We start from the raw sequence: 21,215 nt of genomic DNA on the forward strand, positions 1-21,215 counted from the left end.
AAGTATGCTTGCTTTTGTCACTTTTATTTAACATTATACTGAAGTTCTAGCCATGAGCAATTAGGTTAAAAAAAAAAAAGGTAATAAAAGCATCCACAGTGCGGGCGCTTGTGTGGCTCAGTTGGTTAAGCACACCCGCCTTCAGCTCAGGTCATGATCCCAGGTGTCTCTCTCACACAAAATAAAATAAAAATAAATAAAATTATTTTTTAAAGAAAGCACCCATACTGCAAATCTCCATTTGCAGATGATACAATTTTGTATATAGTCAACGAATACACACACACACAATCAGAGCTAGTAAATGAGTTCAGGAAAGTGGCAGAATTATTCTAACAGCCAGAAAATGGAAACAACCCAAGTGCCCACAACTGATGAATGACTAAACAAAGTACGGCATATCCACACAATGGAATATTATTCAGCCATAAGAAGGAGTCAGGGACCAGTATACACTGCACCACAGACAAACCTTGAAAACATGCTGAATAAAAAAAGTCAGGGGCACCTGGGTGGCTCAGTGGTTAAGCCTCTGCCTTCGGCTCTGGTCATGTCTCAGGGTCCTGGGATCGAGCCCTGCATAGGGCTCTCTGCTCAGCGGGGAGCCTGTTTCCCCTTCTCCCTCTGCCTGCCTCTCTGCCTACTTGTGCTCTCTCTCTCTGTCGAATAAATAAATCTTAAAAAAAAAAAAAAGTCAGGCATGAAACACCACGTATTGTAATGACAAGTGTCTGTTCAGGTACGTATTCGGAATTGGACCAAATCGATCAATAGAGAGAGGAAGTAGATTTGTGGTTGTGGAGAATGGGAAGAAGGAAGAATTGGGAAGTAGGAGGTTTCTTTCTGGACTAATGGAAATATTCTGCAATCAGATAAATGGTGATAGTTACACAACATTATGAGTACACTAAAATCACTGAATTATATACTTTACAATGACTAAAAAGGTGCGTTTTATGTTATGTGAATTTTACCTCAATGAGTCATTTTTTTAAAAAGAGAGAATGGCCTTTAAATATCAAATGATTGAGGATCCCTGAGAAAAACTGATGAAATTTATGGGTATTTTTATATTTGTATTTTTCAAAAATGGTCCTTACACTGAGAGAGCCAAAATTGAAGTGATAGGCGTCTTATCAGGCAATCATATAATTTGGTGAGAGTAATTAAGCCAAAAAAATGGAATGAAGAATGATTCATTCCTCTTGGGTCTAAAATTCAGAGTTTGACAGAAAGCTGTCCACAATTAGCAAGAGAAGAATCTGATTGGCTGGTCCAGCTCATCTTCTCTGGCCATACCTTAGCTTGGGATGGGCCGGCTTTGAGTCAGGCCATCACTGCCCTTGACTAATCGTGGGTGACACTGCCCGGAAGATAGCCACCTAGGGACTCCGGGTGGGGCTGCAGTACTCCCTCAGAGCTATAAAGTCCTCCCTCTCACGAACACACCATTATTTCTCTCTTCATCTTCATCCAACCTAAGAATCAGCCAGTCTCCCCCAGGCCTCCCAGCCCCTGCTGCCCAGAGTGTCCACCCAGCCACCTTCCCTTCCTGACTCCCTCTCGCTCTTCATTCCCCCTTTCCTGCCTCCTGCAGTTCTGTCCTGAAGAAGTTTCAGAGAACATCCTCAGTGCCCGCTTACCTGCTCTGAGGAAGTCTAAAGTTCAGGGCTTGAGACAATTAAGCTCAAGGCCTCTCACCAGGCTAGAGATGAATGACCCAGGGGGCATTCCTGTCACATGACTGAGGCCGCTGAGTCAGCCTGTGTCTGTCAGGGTGTGACCAAGGCAAGTGACCCTGGTCAATGCCCTTGTATTCCTTGTGCCCTCACTTCCACCTCAGGAGATAACTGGGTCCCCGAGACTCCTGGATCTCTGCGCTGTCCTGTCCCGAGAGTTGGTACTTTAGGAGGAGGATGAAAGAGGGACAGAACCGTGCTTGGCCCTGGGGAGACATTTTCGATGTACGGGGATAGCAGTAGAGAGTCCTCTTGGTACCACCAATAACTACTTCCTCTGACCGTAGCTCCTCACCATCCCAGAATCAGACCCTCTCATGGGCCCTTTTCTTACTTTCAAAATTCTTACCTGAAGCTCAACAGACCGCCTGACCTAGGTCCCTTTTGCCTCTCTCCACACTCTCATGGCTTTCTATCCAACCTGGCGTCAGAACGTCTGTGAGCCTCAGTTTCTTCATCTGTAAAATGGGAATAAAGACAGTACTCACCTCCCAAGAGCAGTTATAAAATTTCAACAAGATAAGGAACATACTGCATTTTCTACAGCGCCGGGGGCACATGTTTGCAGCAGCTGTCACGGAGCTTTCCTGAGTTTATCAGTCACGTGACTACTTCTAAAGCGCTCTCACTCCGTGTGTACCAGGCCCTGGGCCAGGAACCCTGGGGTGCTGTGCTTGGGCTCAAATGGCTTTAAATCTACTTGGAGAGAAGAGAGATCACTAGTCAATAAAAAAGTTGAGAAACATAATTTGGCACAGTTTTCCAGAAGCTGTCCAAATGCACAGAAGTCTTACTCGGCAGCTTTTGTGTCCTAAGTCCCTCTGCATCTTTGCTGCGTCCTTGGCTGCTGTTTGGCAGGACAAGCCCCTCACCGAGACGAGGAAGGCTGAGCTTTGGGAAAGCCACATGGGCCTCGTCTGGCTTTTTCTGCACGCCAGACCAAAGTGTCAACGCAGTGAGGGAGTTGGCCTTGACTCTCCTGTCTCCAGGGGACCAGAGATCAAGTTCCAGCCAGGTTCTGGGAGACCTGGATTTGCTGACTGGTAGTATTGCAGGGAGGATAGAGAACTTCATTCGACCACCACCCCAGAACACTCCTTAGAGGGGATATAGGGTGAGGGCTGGCCAGGTAGCAAAGGGTGTCCAAAGGCATTGGTGGGAGGGAGAAAGGAAGGACAACACCTAGGGAGAGGGAGGAGTCAGGAACCAGGGAACTCAGCCAGCCAAGAGGATCAAATTCCTCTGGGGTGAACTCTGAGATAAGCTCTAGGGACCCGTGGGCACGGGAAGCCTGAGAATAGAGAGGCAGAGGAGAAGATCCTGCCATTGCACCTACACGTGGCCGCGGTCCTTGCTCTGACAAAGGCCAGCGGGCAGGAAGACTCGTGGGAGCCACCTCCCTCAGGGCCCCCACCTGCCTGCCCTTCCTTGCCCCTCAGAGCTTGCTGGGAAAGCCATAGAGGGAGAGAAGACGATGGAGCCAGACAGGACTCAGATAAAACTTGACCCCAGGTGAGTGAGGGTGGCAGGCCCAGAGCCAGGAACCAGTTGCTAAGCAGTGGAGGCCCCTAGCATGCTGGCCTGGCCCTATCTCCCTCCCAGGGCCTTTGGCTCCCAGGACACAGAATGGGGCAGATAAACAATGGCCTGGCTGGCCCTGAGGTCAGTGTGATCCTTTAGAGCCTTGGCTTTGCCCCTCAATGGGGAAGAGAAAATTCCCAGAGGTGGGGGCTGTGAGGGGCAGGCACAGAGCTGTGGACCCATCCCTGGTACGAAGGGCCCACTCTTTCTCTGAGGCCCTGCCCTTTCTCTCTTGTCAGTGCCTGACCTGCTGCCCCAGTGGAAGTGGAGAGAGTGGGCACCGAAGTCAGGCCTGCCTATAGCCTTGGGACACTTGTCTTATACACTAGGCTGGGTTCATTTGCCATTTCCTCTAAGAACTGGGGCATCGAGGAGAAATGTACAAGCTCTCTGAACTCAGAAGTGTTTGAGGGAGTGTGAGATAACTGGTATTCCTTCTGGTACCTCCCATGTTCTGAACACAGGCTGGTATCTCTACAGGTACACAGCAGATCTTCTGGAGTTACTGAAAACCAATTACAGCATCTCGTCTGCCTGCTTCTCTCACGCTCCCACTGCAGCCCAGCTTCTGAGAGGTGAGTCAGGGGCCCTCCCCAGAGGGAGCTGAGAGGAGAAATGAGCATCCCAGCAGGGAGCCAGGATACCTGAGTGATGCTGATGAAAGGTGGTCCTGAGCCAGCCCGCCTGTAGAGCATCTATCTGTCATGGTTAAGGCCTTAGAGAAGAACAACTCTTCAATGATCCAAGAGGCCAAAAGAGGGGCATGGTAGCCTAGCCAGGGAGACAAAGCTGCATGCTGGACCGCCCACAGATCCCAGCCTCAAAGCTCATGCAAGTTGGGGACACTGGCCTGGAGTATTGTTCAAACCCCAGAACCAGCCAGGGGTTCAAGATGGCACCCGTATGATCCAAGCCCCAGAGACTCCCCCTTGGGGCCTGCACAAGAGCCTCTGGGAAAGGGTCTCCATCATTCTAGAGGGGTGGTCGCTATGAATAATGTCCTTAAAACTTAGGCGAGCCTGTAGAAGTATTCCAACAATGTTGGCCAACTAGATCTTATACTGAATTGCTTTGAAAATGAAAAGCAGAAGACAGGTCTCTCAGTTTATTCCCTGGCCGCCTATATGACAACCAAATGACCCTAGCTTTTTTATAGCAAATGTGACTCCTATCCCTATTTCATTTTGTTTTCCTACTGCATGATTAACCACCTCTTAGACATTGATGAAGAGGAGTCTGTTTCTCTATGGAATCTTTTTTAATATAAAGATTTATTCATTCATTTGAGGGAGAGAGCATGAGTGTGGTGGTGAGGGGCAGAGGGAGAGGAAGAAGCTCTGAGAAGCTCAGAGAGGGAGAGTCTGAGAAGCTCAGACTCCCTACTGATCAGGGAGCCCAATTCCAGGCTTGATCCCACAACCTGGGGATCATAACCTGAGCCCAAGGAAGACACTTAACCAACTGAGCCACCCAGGGGACCCCCTCTATGGTTCTTTAATGTTTTTGCCTAACCTCCTTCCTGATATGGTCACATCAGTGAGTAGACTTTCTGACCACACAGGATGTGGTCAGCATGGATCAGGAGGCAGACAGGGGCATGTGCTTGCACAATGTTCAGCCTGGTTTCAGAGCGAACGACAACACTCTCCAGAGTGTCCAGAGAGGCTTTGCAACTGCTCTGGGGTTCGTGCTGGTAGCCAGCTGCTCTGTCCAGCTCCAGGAACCTCTCGTTCAGAGTACGGCTGGTGGGACAAGTGTTCCATTAGCAGTTTGCCAACCAGACGCAATGTTGTCCCCCAAGGAACTTCTGGTAATGCGCAGAGACTGTTTCAATGGCCCCGACTAGAGGGCGCCACCGGCGTCTAGTGGGGGAAAGGCCAGGGACGCTGCCCTGAACACAAAGGCAAGTCCCCCACCACAGGAGTTACCTTGAACAAAGTGTCCATGAGATTGAGAAAGCCAGCCTCACACAGGAAAAGTCGATCTCACATTGCTTTGCGACAGATGTGCAAATAGAAGCCCCAAGGATCTTCAAAGAAGGGACACCGCGCAGGGTCTGGTAGCCCAGTGCTCTGCCTCGTTCCCGGGGGAATGTCGGAGAGCGGAGAGCAGGCGGTGCGCGCTGCCGGGGTGGGATGGAGGCAGAAGGGGCAGGCACGTGCTGCGCACTCCGAGGACCTTGATCCGGCAGGGTTCCAGGTCGCTGGTGGAGAAGCGGGGGACAACCGAGAGGGCTGGGCTGGTGAGGTGGGGCTGGGCTGGTGAGGTGGGGCCTGATGAGCTCAGGCGGGGGAGTTGCACTTTACCTGCGGAAGGAAGGAGCCGGTGAGGGCTCAGAGATTGGGAGGGGCTGGACCGGGCTGCAAAATCATTAATCGGTAAACGGGATGGACTTTGGGGAAGAAGGGCCTCGAGAAGCCGGGCTGTGCATTGGAGATGATCGCCCCAGCCCAGCATGGGGAACATGAGTCTGAGCCCGAACGGTGTCAGGGAAGAGAGCGGGGGCTGGAAAACCGAGGCAAGCCCAAGAACGAGCCGGCTGCCTGGGAGATAGCTAGACCGGGCGAGTGAAGGAAAAGATCGCGCAACTACCACGCTGGGGATCGGAGCAGGGTGAGGGCAGCGGCGATCACCCCGAGAAACAGGAAAGCCCCAAAGAGGCTTTGCCCTGAGGACCTGGAAAAACCCTTCCTCCTTCGCCTGTAAACTGTTGCTCCTTAAACTTGGCTGCCATTTAAGGAGGAGCTCTTGGGGGAGAACTACTGAATCTGTTTTTGAAATGCCTGTGATATGATTGCGATGACAGCCCCCCAGGATTTTTAAATGGACCCATCCAAACTTTTCTGTTGAGTGATGAGCCAGGAAAAGCCAAGCCAATTTTGAAAACATGTGTGGAGGGCACCTGCCCTACCAGGGGTTAAGACTTAGAATGAGACTAAGCAATGAACAGTAAAGTGCAAAGGGCCTAAAAAGTAGAAACATGGAACCGAACAGGCGCCCAGAAATAGCGCCTGCTTGGGCATGCGCTCTGTGAAGTGATGCCCCTGCCTACACCCCCCACCCCTCCGTGGGCAGAACGGAATCTTCAAGAAGTGATCTGAACAATGTATTTGTCCCTGGGGGGGGGGGGGGGGGATCCGCGTGGAAATAGCTCCAGTGTAGCTTTCATCCAGACAGCTTAAATACCTAAATGTAAAATACAAACGTTTTTTTACAAAAGACAATATAGAAAGATTTCTTTCTGATTGGGAGTAGAGAATAATTTCTTAAATAAAACAACAAGGAAGCACAAATGATCATGGAGATCGAGTCCATAACTTCTATACAACTAAAGACACTATAAACTATGTTAAATGCCAAACCTTAGACTGGGAGAAGATATTTCCAAGCCTAATTAACAAAGGATAAGTAGTCAGTATAAGAGAAATTACCCAATACAAAGTGTATGAAATATGTGAATAGACAGTTCAAGCAGAAGAAACCCAAATGACCAACCAAGTGGACAAAAAGAAGCTCTAATTGGTCAGGAATTAAGGAGCGTGAGTAAAACAACGACATTTCCCTACTGTGAATCTGAGGTGACAGAGAAGGCTCAGTGACTGGGAAAGCCACTGTGCGGAGCGATCACCTCTCTGAGGCATGAGAGAGTCTCAACTCCTCCAGCCCAGAAATTCTGATTTTAAGTGTCCGCATAAAAGAACTCTTCTAGGGGCGCCTGGGTGGCTCAGTGGGTTAAAGCCTCTGCCTTCGACTCAGGTCATGATCCCACAGTCCTGGGATGGAGCCCTGCATCAGGCTCTCTGCTCAGTGGGGAGCCTGCTTCCTCCTCTCTCTCTCTCTGCCTGCTTGTGATCTCTGTCAAATAAAAAAACAAAAAACTCTTCTATGTGTGCTAAGGAGACACGTCCAAGAATATTTATGGAAGCATTTGTTTGTCATAATGAAAATAGTATCATGAAAACAATGTTGGGTGGAAAAAGTATTTTGCAGAATGATGCCATTTGTGTAGATTTTTTTTAAAAAAGATTTATTTACTTGAGACAGAGCACAAATGGGGGAGGGGCAGGGGTCCCCCACAGAGCAGGAAGTCAGAGAGTAGGGGGCCCTTGGGCCCCACCACAGGACTCCCGGTTATGACCTCTGAGCCTAAGGCAGGTACTTAACTGCTTAACCAAATGAGGTACCTAAGTGTCCCCATTTATGTAGATTTTGTAAAATGCAAAGCAATATACTGTGTTGAGTCTGTACCCATGTTGTGAAAAATTCAAACATAAGTGAAAAAGATATACACCAACTTCAGAACAGTAGTTAGCTCTGGGAGGCAAGGTGGGGAAGGGAAAATCATCCAGGAGGTATGTACAAGTGGCTTCAAATACATCTGTAATGTTTTATGTCTCAAAAAATAATTTTTGAAGCAGAATTGGCAAAATTGCAGCACTCTTTAAAATGGATTACAGGGGGCACCTGGGTGGCTCAGTGGGTTAAAGCCTCTGCCTTCGGCTCAGGTCATGATCCCAGGATCCTGGGATGGAGCCCCGCATGGGGCTCTCTGCTCAGCGGGGAGCCTGCTTCCTCCTCTCTCTCTGCCTGCCTCTCTGCCTACTTGTGATCTCTGTCTGTCAAATAAATAAATAAAATCTTTTAAAAAAAAATCAAGTTTAAAATGGATTACAGGTATATCTATTTGTTTGCTCTTTTATTTTTATTTTTGAAACTTTTGTGATTTAAAAATCATTTTTGATGGCTATGATGAAATGCTAGTTTAAAATGTACACAATTTTATAATATAATTGCAGTAATACAATAGGTATGCACTTTAACCCGGTTGTTTTTTAAAGCTACCTTTTATTGAACAAATACTGCGTGCCAGTTGCGGTGCTAAGAGGTTAGTGAGAGGATGAATAAGCTGTCCAAGGTCAAGAGCAAGCACTAAGTGGGATTTTACTTGGAACTCGGGTGTCTCTGACTCCAGAGTCTATGCTCTTAACTCCCTTGAAAACAAACACTCAAAAATGAAAATAACTTTTGGTTAGGAACTAGCTGGAATTATGGGGGAGACTCTTTCAAGATTTTAATGCTCTAATATTGTTTTCATTACTTTTTTTTTAAAAAGTCATCCACTCTATTGGAGACACGGTGGGAAATTTGCTAGTTGCTAAAGGTGTAAATGTAATCAAAATGATCAGTTAGACAAGCTTTTCCCAAAATGTGTTTCTTGGAATATGACTCTCAAGTAGTGCCTCATGAACACAGAATCTATAAAAAAAATAAGTTTTATAAAAGTTATATTCTATAACCTCCACTAGGACATTACAGTGTAAAACAGATTAAAAACTTGAGTATGGGAAGAAACAGGTTTAACTTTAAGGCATCTCCATAAAGTCTCTGGCCATAGAACATTTTTGTCCCATATCTATTAAGATGCAGAAAATAAGGTAGGGGACAATCTCCAAAGAAGATAAATGAGTTGCATGGAGAGCAGTAGCGTCAGGATCTATGGATGCTGAGAAACTTCTCTCTTTCTTAGCTTTTGTGCTGTGGCAGTGAATACAAGAGCCGATAGATACTACGAATAGAGACAGAATATAGACCGTCAAAGCCAGAAGTTACAAGAGACTGCAAATCACGTCTGTACTGCAGAGTCACATATGCCCCCAGTCCACCTTCACAGACTTAAACAACTTGCTAAGGTTGCGTCTCATTGTCCATATCGCTCCACATTCCCTCCCGTAGCTATAGGAACGCACACCAAGAGTCAGCCTGTGAAATGGGTAAGAGTATGGGCTTAGCCAGAAACCCCTGGGTTTCAGTTCCAGGCTGTGTGGCCATGGGTGAGGTCCTTAAACTCTAAGCTTAGTTTCCCGGAAAAGCCTATAAAATGGAGATGACAATAGGAATTCACATGGGTTATTTCTTTCATTCAACAGATAGCCACAGTTGCTGGTCCACGCACTCAGAGATGGAACAGAGAACAAAGCTTGACAAAGTCCCTGCCTTGCAGGACTTTACAAGGGGGTGTGTGGGGGCGGGGGAGGTAGGCAGAAGAAAAGAGGCAAGTAAATATGTAAATAACCACACTGTGGGAGAGAGATGGGCACTCAGGGAGAGCTGGCGAAGGAGGGGCATTTGAACAGGGATCTCATTGAGGAGAAGCCAGCCATTGGGAGCTAGGGAGAACAACTGAACGGGCAGAAACTGAGAGCCAGCGAGTTCCGGAGGTGGCCCTGCTGACATGGCCATTGCGAGGCCGAAGGGGAGTAGGAGTGGTAGGGAAGACCCAAACCTCAATAACAGAGCCCTGCAAGGCCATGGTGTTTGACATGGGGGAATACAGGGTGTGGGAGAGGGTGAGGGATCAGTGCCAGAGACCCAGGGTCAGAGGCCGTGAGGGGGACTGTGGTTCTGGGAGTCAAGGTGGACCAGATTTTCAAAGAGGAGGGAGCAGTTGAGTCAGTGAAGACTGGGAAAGGCTCCAGCCTTGAATAGCTTTTGAAAGGGCTCTTTTTACTCTCAGCTCTCCCTGAGCTGGGGGAGGACAAGGTCAAGCAAGGGTGGGCAGGTCTTGCCAACAGAGGCCTCTAGCAGAGACTCTGCCTTCCCACAACGGACATTGGTTTTGAGGAATCTACTGAATCGGGACACCTGGGTGACTTAGTTGGTTGAGTGTGGGACTCTTGATTTCGGGTCATGTCGTGATCTTGGGGGTGGTGATCTCAGGGCTGTGAGATTGAGCCCTACAGGGGGTGCAGGGAGCTCCACATTCAGTGGAGGGGTGGGGAGAGGATTCTGCTTGGGATTCTTCTCTCTCTCCCTCTGCCCCTCCCCCTGCTCGTGTGCTCTCTCAGCCCTGACCTTCTTCCGTTCTCCGTGTAATTATGTCAGTATTTTTAGTTGGTTATCTTTATAGATTTATTATTCCTTTAGATAACTTCTTATTCTGCCAACCAGGGGCAGTACTTCCTGACTTCGCACTTTGTAAGATAAAGATATTTGTGCCCCACTCTTTCCTTCAATTCTTTTCTACCTTTCTCTCCCCGAACATGGTTTAATTTAATTTTTAAAGATTTATTTATTTATTTGACAGACAGAGATCACAAGTAGACAGAGAGGCAGGCAGAGAGAGAGGAGGAAGCAGGCTCCCTGCTGAGCAGAGAGCCCGATGCGGGGCTCGATCTCAGGACCCTGGGATCATGACCTGAGCTGAAGGCAGAGGCTTTAACCCACTGAGCCATCCAGGCGCCCCTGATTTTCTTTTTTAATAAAAATTTTATTTTTAAGTAATCTCTACACCCAACGTAGGGCTCAAACTTACAACCCAGAGATCAAAAGTTGCATGCTCTACCGACTGAGCCAGCCAGGTGTCCCTTTATGATTTTTTATTTTATTTTTAAATTTATTTTTATTTTTTACTAACATATAATGTATTATTTGTTTCAGAGGTACAGGTCTGTGATTCATCAGTCTTACACAATTCACAGCATTCACCATAGCATACCTTCCCCAATATCCCAGTCACCCCATCCCTCCTACCCCCCTCCATTCCAGCAACCCTCAGTTTATTTCCTATGGTTAAGAGTCTCTTATGATTTGTCTCCCTGTCTGGTTTCATCTTGTTTCATTTTTTTCCTCTCTTCCCCCATGATCCTCTGCCTTGTCTCTCATATTCCATGTATCAGGGAGATCATATGATAATTGTCTTTCTCTGACTGACTTATTTTGCTTAGTCTGAGCTTGTCTTTTCAATGGTTTCTTTTGACCAATTAAAATATTTAATTTTAAGAAAGTCCAATTTATCAATTTTTAAATTCATGGGTTATGCTTTTGTGTCCTATTTTAAAACATCTTTGCCTATCTTTTTTTCTTTTTAAGATTTTACTTATTTATTTGACAGACAGAACACAAGTAGGCAGAGAGGCAGGCAGAGGGAGAGGGAGAAACAGGCTCCCCGCTGAGCAGAGAGTCCAATGTGGGGCTCAATCCCAGGACCCTGAGATCATGATCTGAGCTGAAGGCAGCGGCTTAACGGACTGAGCCACCCAGGCGCCCAGATCTTTGCCTATCTTAAAGTCATAAAGATCTGCTTCTCTGTTTTCCTCTAAAAACGTTTTAACTTTCACACTTAGGTGTTCTTGGATGATGTGAGGGAGGGGTCAATGTCCTTCTTTTATCCACCAAAGGATATCCAGTTAACCCAGAAGACTTTCTTGAAAAAACATCCTTTTCCCCATAAATTGTAGTGGAGTCTTTTGTCATAAACCAGATGACCATACATTTGTGGATCTGTTAATAAATTTTTTGGTTTTTTAATTGCGTGCTAATAAGTTTTTAAATAATATTACACATTCTTCACAAAGATTTTGAAGAAGCATCTCTGAGAGTAGGATCTGGACAGCTAGTTTTTAACAACTACTCAAATGATTGCAGTAAACACTGAGGAAAGCTACTTAACCACATTTAATTTAAGACTAATTATGAGGTCAACACGAGTCAAATGTCCCTGAAGTCTTTTCGGGTATCCATTTCTCTTTTGTTAAAATCCCTTCCTAATGTCCCAGTTTCGTGACATAATTTTTGAAATCAAATTTAAACAGCCCTAAAGTATACCATTAATTACATTCTGCTTTAATTATAATGTTAATTGGTCCACTTATGCTAGCATGACACCTGTCACTGGAAATAGTAAAGTTGACTAGGCACAGCCAATCTCCTAATTCAAAATTTTTGCTAATTAAGTAAAAACTTGTTTGGTGTCTATATCCTGGTTGAGGTAAGCCTAACCATACTTAGAATTATCTGATCTAGTCTCTTATCCTTGCAGAAGAATGACTACTTTTTTTTTTTTTAAGATTTTATTCTTTTATTTGAGAGAGAGAGACAGTGAAAGGGAGCATGAGAGGCAAGAAGGTCAGAGAGAGAACCGGACTCCCTGTGGAGATGGGAGTCCCATGTGGGACTCGATCCCGGGACTCTGGGATCGTGACCTGAGCTGAAGGCAGTTGCTTAACCAACTGAGTCACCCAGGTGCCCGAATGACTACTTTTTAGCTACATGTTAGATACTCCAAGTCTAAGAAAATGCCATTCTTCTGCATGAGTGGGAGCCTAGACCACATAATTCTAGATACATTAAAGCCATTTAGATCCAAATGAAGAAACCCGTATCTTCTGCCCCTCAGTCCTGGACTTCTTCTCAGGAGAATCTGCCCTCTCTTTCCACTTTAGCACTGGGCCCTGCAGAAATTGCCCTCACAGTCATCATGACCTTGCTTGCCCTGGGCTCAGTCATCATCTTCCTGGAGGATGCTGTCTACCTGTACAAGAACACCCGGTGTCCCATCAAGAGGACCACCCTGCTCTGGAGCAGCTCTGCACCCACGGTGAGGGCCTTGTAGCTGCCCTTTGGGAGGGACTAAACAAGACTAAACAATTAGAGGAATTTTGAGAGTTCCTCTAAATTCAGCAATCCAAGTCAGCAGAGGGTTGCCTGCTTCTACGCACTTAGAATGGGGGGTTGTAATTTCTGATTGTAGTCAGGACCCCATGCTTGGAAAGCCAACAAGTAATGGGACAGCGAGTTTGAATTCTTAGAGCCGGGAGACAGGTAGAGAAACTGCTCAGCCCACCAGCATCACTACTCACTACTTCTGGCCACAGTATTACTATTAAAAGAAATATCCCTTCCTGTAGAGGAAAGCAGTGGTTCCTCAGAGGGGAAAGAGAGAAACTGTATTTTCCCCATAGGGACATACTCAGCTCAATCCTTATATTGTAGACCTTTTTAACTCACCCTCACAGACATTATATAGGTCTCTGGCTTGCTCCCAGGCCCTAAGACTGGACTTCTGTTTCTTTGTAAGGTCTGTGTGTGTGTGTGTCTGGGGTGCAGAATGGAGCCCTTGAGGTCCTTTTCTACCAGAGGACACCTGCTTGGGCCATCTCAAGTCATCAGAGATGCTCTAGTAACATGCGATGTTGAAAAGGAAGGGTTGGATCTTGACCTAATTCCTCCTAAGGATGAACTTACCTACACTACTCCAGGGTGTAGGATGAGATAATCTTCAAACGAGCACCAGGTGACCTGCTGTCTCTAACCCTAGATATAGAAGGAAATGACCACTGAATTTAAAAAAAAAAAAAAAGAACCTTAAAAAATTAGTTGACTTTTTAAAATTAACTATTTTTCCCAGCCAACCATTTGAGGTAATGACACCCCAACTGTTCAGGTTTTGCTTCCTTGAGCCCTTGCCATAAAACGTTTGAGAGAGTGAGCACAAAGACTTCCTTCTCGCCGCAAACAGCTTCTCACTCCTCTCCAAGTAGGTCGTGTCTGTGTTCTGCTGTTTTGGTCTCTGGATCCCTCGTTCACTCATGCTCGTGGAAATGGCCATCACCTCGTGAGTGACCCGCCCCACCTCCAGCTCTGAGCTGGTCACCCTTTTGCTCCCCACTCACCCAGGACCCAGGACTCCAGGGTCCACATTTTCTTTTAACCCATATCCCTTCCATAAATCCCTGCAAACCAACTGATCGTGAACCTAGCCCCTTTCAACTTGTGCTAATCAGGTCCCTTGAACTTCTGGTTCTGTTCATCCTCAGTCAACCATTTTGTTCCTACAGGCCCCAATTCCCCTCTTCCTCAGCCCCGGACGCTCTCCTCTCTCTCCCTCTTGCTGGGTCACATATTCTGAATACCTGGTCCCTACTGTGTCCCCCTCAGTGAGCCCCACCTCTGTTGCACCCTTTGTAGTCTGGTATCCCCTCAACAGGCGGCCACTTCCCCTCTGTGAGACTCACCTCTGTTCCCACTCCAGGTTTTATGCGGTATACTTTTACCTGCTGATGAGGGTCATGGTGGAAGGCTTTGGTGGGAAGGAGGCAGTAATGAGGACACTGAAGGACACTCCGATGATGGTCCACACAGGCCCCTGCTGCTGCTGCTGCCCCTGCTGCCCCCCACTCATGCTCACCAGGTAAGGTGGGAGCGAGAGGCTTCCTCAAGGAACAGGTTAGCCTCTTCCTGCATTCTCCTAAGAGCCTCTGTGGCTCTCTCGGCCCTGCTTCAAGTCTCTTGGAATCAGGCAGGTATGGAACAAAGCCAGTGATGAGAGGGTGGCATCTCACAGCCACCACCCACACACTGGGCACCCACCCAGGGGTGAGGAGAGCAGAGGAAGGAGAACTCCAATTTCCATTCCTTAAGCTCACTGCTGCCCACAAACTTTAGCCACTTGGAGCAAAGTGGACTTTGGGCTACTTACTTGTCCCTTTTGCCCATTGTGGTTGATGAGATTGGGGTCAACATTCTGATAGATCTTGCCCAAAAGGCAGCATTCTTGTCTGGGGGATGAGTGGGAGATAAGAAGAGAGTTTCCAGGGGCGCCTGGGTGGCTCAGTGGGTTAAAGCCTCTGTCTTCAGCTCAGGTCATGATCTCAGGGTTCTGGGATCGAGCCCCACATCGGGCTCCCTGCTCAGTGGGGAGCCTGTTTCCCCCTCTCTCTCTGCTTGCCTCTCTGCCTGCCTGTGATCTCTGTCTGTCAAATAAATAAAATCTTTAAAAAAAAAAAAAGAAGAGAGTTGCCAATGCTCTCAACATTCTAGCTTCTTCCTATGTCCCCATCCATCTAGCCATTTTGGTGTCTATTGTGGCAGCCAAGCCTCAGCTCAGGAGCCTAGTGAGGGACCTGGAAGGTGTTCTTGAGGTAGGCAGTTTGTGGGTTCATGTTCCTAACCCTCTTCTTCCTTCAGGAAGAAGCTTCAGCTGCTGATGTTGGGCCCATTCCAGTATGCCTTCTTCAAGATAACACTGAACCTCGTGGGCCTGTTTCTCATCCCCGATGGCATCTTTGACCCAGCAGATGTAAGCCAGGAGTAAGGGGCAGCAAAGTCTAAGACTCACTTAGTACCTCTGAGCTCTAGAAGGAAGATCTGGAGCCAACATCCGCTGCAACAGGGCACCACAGGCAGGGTAACCCCAGCAACAGTGTGGCCATGGAAAAGTAGAGGCTTGGAGACTGGTGGGGAGAGGAGAGTGGAACAGGCCAAGGATTTGGGGCTTTTTCTTTTTCTTTTTTTTTTAACCTTTCCCACTATGGAAGAGGAGAAATAAAAGGAGGAGACAAGGCTCACCTCCCTCACTGACTACTTTTTGATCTGCCACCAGATTTCTGAGGAAAGCACAGCTCTGTGGATCAACACTTTCCTCGGTGTGTCTACCCTGTTGGCTCTCTGGGCCCTGGCCATCATTTTCCGTCAAGCCAAGATGCACCTGGGCGAGCAGAATATAGGAGCCAAATTTGTCCTCTTTCAGGTAGCTATACCCTGGGAAAGAAAAGATGGTTAATATTAGAGCTACCAACAACTGGGGTTAGGAAGTGAGACTAAAAAAGACCAAAAGTGGGTCTGGGAATCTTCTTAAGCCTAGGTTTCCTATGAGATTTAGAAAATGATTCCTGTCCCTTCCCAGTTTTTGCTTTTCTGTGCTGTAATAGCTTCCTAGCACCGCCCTCAAAAAGGATCACAAACTGGGTGGCTTAAAACAACAAAAATTTCTTGTCTCACAGTTCTGGAGGCTAGAAGTCCAAAATCAAGGGGTCAGACAGGCCACGCTCCCTCTGAAACCTATAGGGGAGAATTCTTCCTTGCCTCTTCCTACCTTCTGGTGGTTGGCCAGTGATCACTGGCTAGCAGCTGCATCATGGATTTTGTCTCTGTATGACATGGCACATGTCATGTGTCTTCTGTCTCTTTTCCTCTTCTTAGAAGGACAACAGTATATGGGAATAAGGACCCTCCAGCATGATGTCATCTTAATGATACCTAATCAGTTAACCAAAATGATGATGCTATTTCCAAATAAGATCACATTCTGAGATACTGGGGGTTGGGACTTCAAAATATTACTTTAGGGACCCACTTCAACTCTTAAAACATGTATTATCAACCTTAAAACCTTCTACCTTTACTTTTTCCTACCCAGCACTTTCTAAAGCTCTATAATTCATCACTACCAGAAGCATCAGCATTATCACAGTTGTGAACTACTTTTACCACATGTTTGGGACTTTTCATACATTTACATCTAAATTTTCACAATGATCTTAGGAGTCATTATTATTCCTATTGTGCAAATGAGGCCCAGAGATGTCTTCGGGCTTGCTCGAAGGCATGTAGTTTTGGGGCCAGAATTTAAATCTAGATCTGTCTAACTCTCAAATCCACATTGCTTCTTCTCATCACACTGCCTCTTCACCTGCACACCTCTCTCGAAGTTCTCCGCAAGGCACATTTTTCCACTTTTACACTTTCCATTTTCTTAAGCCTAGAGAACTTCCACCAAATGCAATGATTTCTAGCCCAGTCTTGTTTTCCTTCTTTCTCCATTCTTTCTGTCTCCTCGCTAGGCCTTTTTCCTATTCTCACAGCATAGTGACTGCTTTGTAGTTAACAGTGTGATTTCACATAAATTCTCATTTGATCTAAGCAGATGCCTCCAAAATGTGGATTTCTGGGCCCACAGTAGGTAGAATTGAAGACAAGATGGGTCAGAAGAGCCTGAAATGAGTCAGGGACTGAAAGGGCAGAAAGGATCTGGGCCACGGAAGCATTTAGGGTCATTCCACAGGCTAAAAGCCCTGTGACTGCCAGGCCTTCCCATGACTATCGGGGGACGCCTGCCCTGAAGAGGCTGATTCTTCAGGAAAGAGCACTCGGAGGTACAGAGATTTTCTTTTTCTTCTTTTTTTCCCTTACTGTATCGAAATGTACATAAAATTTACCATTTTAACTATTTTTAAGTGTAGAGTTCAGTGGCATTATGTGCATTCACATTGTTGTGCAATCACCACCACCATCCATTTCCAGACTTTTTTCGCCTTCCACACAGAGACTCTGTACCTATTGAACATTAATTCCCCTTTCCTCCTTTCCCCCAGGGCCTGGCACTGTAGAGATTTTTCAAAGGGCGCTTTGCTTCATGGCCAATTGCCCATCATTTTAGGAGCAGGGAATCTCAGGTCCTTGAGCCAGATGGAAATAGTCTTCTCTAACCATCCACCCTGTTCATCCACTGAGTGCTCATTAGTAGCCATGGCTGAGATAGGGAAATAAACATGGACCCCCAATCAGTTGTTTCTTGTCACAAATTCTCATAAAATCTTGGGTAGAAGACAAGATTATAATTTGCCCAAGGCTTACAAGTCCACAAAACTTAAGTGAGTTTCAACCCTCTGTAGCTGCACAGATCAAAAGGTCAGCTGAATGCACCATGGAAGGCCAAGCACAGCAGTGCGCTGATTGGTCTCAGTACCACGGGTGCTGGGCCTCTCCTGCCCTTGCTTCTCTTCTGTTCTGCAGGTGCTCCTCATCCTGACTGCCCTGCAGCCATCCATCTTCTCAGTCTTGGCCAACAGTGGGCAGATTGCTTGTTCACCTCCCTTTTCCTCTAAAATCAGGTCTCAAGGTGAGCACAGAAGAGTTCCTCTCTCATTCCAGAGTGGGTGAGAAAGGAGGGTCAGGGAAGGGAGGACCTTAGAACAGAGGTTGGGCCAGCCTGGCTTCTGCTCAGAATATTCAGAAAGGGATCTCAGAGAAGTCTTAGTGGGGTTTTAAGGTGATGGTGACTTCTCTGACCACACAGAGGAGAGCTGCAATCCCACAGCTTGAGGCCAACCCTGACGGCCAACCCAGGAAGCCATGGGTTCAATTCCCAGCTTCTGGGAGAGGAATGGGTGTGGCCTGAAAGCCGGTCATGCTGATAGGGGCGCCTGGGTGGCTCAGTTGGTTAAGTACATCTGACTCAATGTCTGCTTGGGTCATGATCTCAGGGTTGAAGGCTCGAGCTCCACATCAGGCTCCATACTAAGCATGGAACCTGCTTGGGATTCTCTCTGTCCCTCTGCCCATCCCCACTGCTTACTCTCTCTCACAAAAAAAAAAAAAGAAAGAAAAAGAAAAAAAAAAAAGGAACGTCATGCTCATAAAACATGCAAAAGAAATGGGGTTTAATGCTAGTCTCAGATTGCAGAAGGTGGAGAGTCAGGTTCCGGTTTTAGCTTTACCATTAATCTGCTATGTTATTTAGGACAACTTAATATCTCTAGACATGGTTTGAGGACAAATTGGAGAAAGTTTTGCTGAACTCACATGCCAGGGCTGCTAGTGGGATACCACCTCTACAATTTAGGATAACTTACATTATATTTCACTCCATGCTGCAGTTATGAATTGCCACCTCCTCGTACTGGAGACTTTTCTAATGACTGTGCTGACACGCATGTACTATCGAAGGAAAGACAACAAGGTTGGATATGAACCTTTTTCTTCCTCAGACCTGGATTTGACTTCAAATTCCAAAGTGGACATTGAAAGAGACACTGTACACATTAAATGGGCACAAGATTTCCTCACTGACCCTCAACCTTGACCATAGGGGGATGGATTCCATTTCCAGAAAGCTGACAGATTACAGTTGACTGTAGGAGATGAAGAATTATGGAATAGAATGCAATTATTTTGGACCTTGCCTGGAGAAGGTATTTTAAGTTTTATAATAAACAGGATACAGTTTAAAATTCTACAGTTGGGTACATTGCCTCTATGGGTGACACTATTAGCCTTTGAAGCTTGTATATTGAAAGGTCACTCTGAGTTTTCCCAAAGCCAGTGAAAGGGGGGAAAGTATGTGGTAGCTTGCCTGTTATAAGAACAGGAGTAGAAATCAACCAGGCAAACCCTTACGATTACTGTGGCATTATTTACAATAACCAAAATATGGAAGCAACCTAAGTGTCCATCAACAGAAGAACGGATAAGGAAAATGTGATATAGCTACACAATGGAATATTATACAGCCATAAAAGGAGACCATGCCATTTGAGACAAAATGGATGGACCTAGAGGGTATTATGCTAAGTGAAATAAGTCAAACTGAAAAAGGCAAATACCATATGATTCCACTCATAAATGGAATCTAAAAGAAAATGCATAAACAAATGAAAAGCTGAATCAGAACTATAAATACAGAGAACTGATGGTCCAGAGGAGATGGGGTGAGGGGTTGGGCAAAATGGGTCAAGAGGAGTGGGAGATATGGGCCTTCAGTTGGAATGAGTTAGTCACAAGAACAAAAAGAGCATAAGGAATACAGTCAATGAGGGGCACCAGGGTGGCTCAGTTGATTAAGCATCTGACTCTTGAGTTTGGCTCGGGTCATGATCTCAAGCCCTGTGTCAGGCTCTGCGCTCAGTGCAAAGTCTACTTAAGACTCTTCCTCCCTCTCCCTCTGCTCATGCACACCTGCTCTTACTCTCTCTCTCAAATAAATAAATAAAATCTTAAAAAAAAAAGGAATACAGTGAATGATATTGTAATAGCAATGTAATGGGACAGATGGTAGCAATACTTGTGGTGAACAAAGCATAATGTATAAACTTGCCAAACCACTAAGTTGTACACCTGAAACTAATGTAATATGGTATGTCAACAACAACAACAACAACAACAAAAGGGAATTCAACCAGGCAAAAATAGTACAAACCCGAAGTCTCAGAAGAAACCAGGCTTTTGAAGATCAGATGGAAGGTATTCTTTCCCTTACAGATGTGTCATTAGGGCACTGATGACATTAGACCTCATAGATCTGGATCAGCCTCCCTTAGAGGGACAATGGCTTTTTGAGCCTTCTATGCAAAGCTGCAAAAGGACTTCTCTCATAATATGGTCATGGAACAATCTTGAGGAGACAAATTAGGATGCAAAAGCAAAAGAACTGCGAGTATAGGTAAAAGTCCCAAATACATAAAACATCTTATACACATGTACACCAGGTCTTAACACAGGAAATGGTGCATTCAGTAAAACCACTTTGCCTTTATTTGGCTAAATGACAAAGGCCCAAATAACTGGAACAAATGAATAACACTCACACAGGAAAACAATATATTGAACACCGATTGAGGAAAACACCCTGTGGATGCTGGCACTGAGGATGGGGCTGACATTCACACCAAGGCCAGCGTTTCCTCCCAACATACCTTTTTCTTTTCAGGATCCTCCATACAAAGCAACCCAACCAATCAAGTCTCTGTGTTTAAAATAGTCAGTGCCCCCCGAAGAAGGGTGCAAAAGCTCTCTTTAAACCTAAAGGAACACAACCTGAGTCATCCTAGTGTTAAACCTAGCACTTTGTTTTCTACCCCAATCTGAGTATTAACATAAAACTTTGGCAGACAGAAAATCTTTCCTCTTTCTTTTAGAGAAAATTAACATTTAATAGTATAATCCCAAGAATATGTTCTACTTATTTGGAAAAATAGAAGCTAGGGACCACTCTTTATCCCATGACAATTTATTCTATGAGAGAAAACAAGAACATCATTGTATGACTTTGAAAAATACAACCTTTAAAAATACTTAACATTGGTAAGTTTTAAAAAAATACCATTAGTTAAAACCATTATTAAGGGAGGTTTTCCCCTGTTATTAGTTCAACTTCTGGTGAAAGGGTGTGCTGACAGAAAATGTAGAAGCTATGGCTTTTAGGGAATTAAAGAAAAGCAGCAAAATATAAATGATTTGGAAAGATTTTAGATAGATCTAAAACAGGGTCAAAAAGGCAATGAGCTCCAGAATAACAAAAGTTATCCACAAATCAAGATAATCCAGAGAAACCAAAGCACTGTGAAGAATCATCACAGGGAGAATATCCAGAGGCTGCCTGACCAGTTGTGTGGTCACAAGTAAAATAAGAAAAATCTAACTCAGGTGCTGCGTTATCGGCAATCAGATAAAGTCAAAAGTTCTCTTGACCTCCTTCATATTTTTTCTTATTTAGGATCTTCTTCGTCCTCATATCCCCAACCTTCTTACCCAAGCCTCAGAGAAATAACGCTCTTTGGC

The 21,215-nt window shown here is 45.8% G+C and overlaps 2 protein-coding genes across 2 annotated transcripts in view; one reads left to right on the plus strand and one right to left on the minus strand.

The window, feature by feature from the left end:
- The first annotated feature begins 2,575 nt into the window (after positions 1-2,575).
- On the plus strand, positions 2,576-19,569 carry SLC51A (solute carrier family 51 subunit alpha). Its single transcript, XM_046001872.1, has 9 exons — positions 2,576-3,251; positions 3,801-3,895; positions 12,542-12,696; positions 13,640-13,713; positions 14,131-14,289; positions 15,066-15,177; positions 15,481-15,627; positions 17,673-17,778; positions 18,536-19,569. The coding sequence occupies exons 1-9, from the start codon at positions 3,214-3,216 to the stop codon at positions 18,739-18,741; spliced, it is 1,092 nt and encodes a 363-aa protein (XP_045857828.1). The 5' UTR covers positions 2,576-3,213; the 3' UTR covers positions 18,742-19,569.
- PCYT1A (phosphate cytidylyltransferase 1A, choline) overlaps positions 3,920-21,215 on the minus strand; it is a 63,034-nt gene continuing 45,738 nt past the window's right edge. Inside the window, exon 9 of the mRNA XM_046001871.1 lies at positions 3,920-5,626. Within this exon, the coding sequence (XP_045857827.1) occupies positions 5,603-5,626 (24 nt within the window). The 3' untranslated portion in view covers positions 3,920-5,602. The remainder of the gene's footprint in view (positions 5,627-21,215) is intronic.

This window comes from Meles meles, chromosome 4 (assembly GCF_922984935.1).
Source record: "Meles meles chromosome 4, mMelMel3.1 paternal haplotype, whole genome shotgun sequence".
Classification (NCBI taxonomy): domain Eukaryota; kingdom Metazoa; phylum Chordata; class Mammalia; order Carnivora; family Mustelidae; genus Meles; species Meles meles.

What these genes read in the sequence shown, in the direction of transcription:
- SLC51A (XM_046001872.1), top strand. Translation starts at nt 3,214, where the DNA reads ATGGAGCCAGACAGGACTCAGATAAAACTTGACCCCAG. An exon ending in GGAGCAGCTCTGCACCCACG is followed by an intron (nt 12,697 to 13,639) that starts GTGAGGGCCTTG and finishes CTCTCCAAGTAG; the next exon opens with GTCGTGTCTGTGTTCTGCTG. An exon ending in CCCCCACTCATGCTCACCAG is followed by an intron (nt 14,290 to 15,065) that starts GTAAGGTGGGAG and finishes TTCTTCCTTCAG; the next exon opens with GAAGAAGCTTCAGCTGCTGA.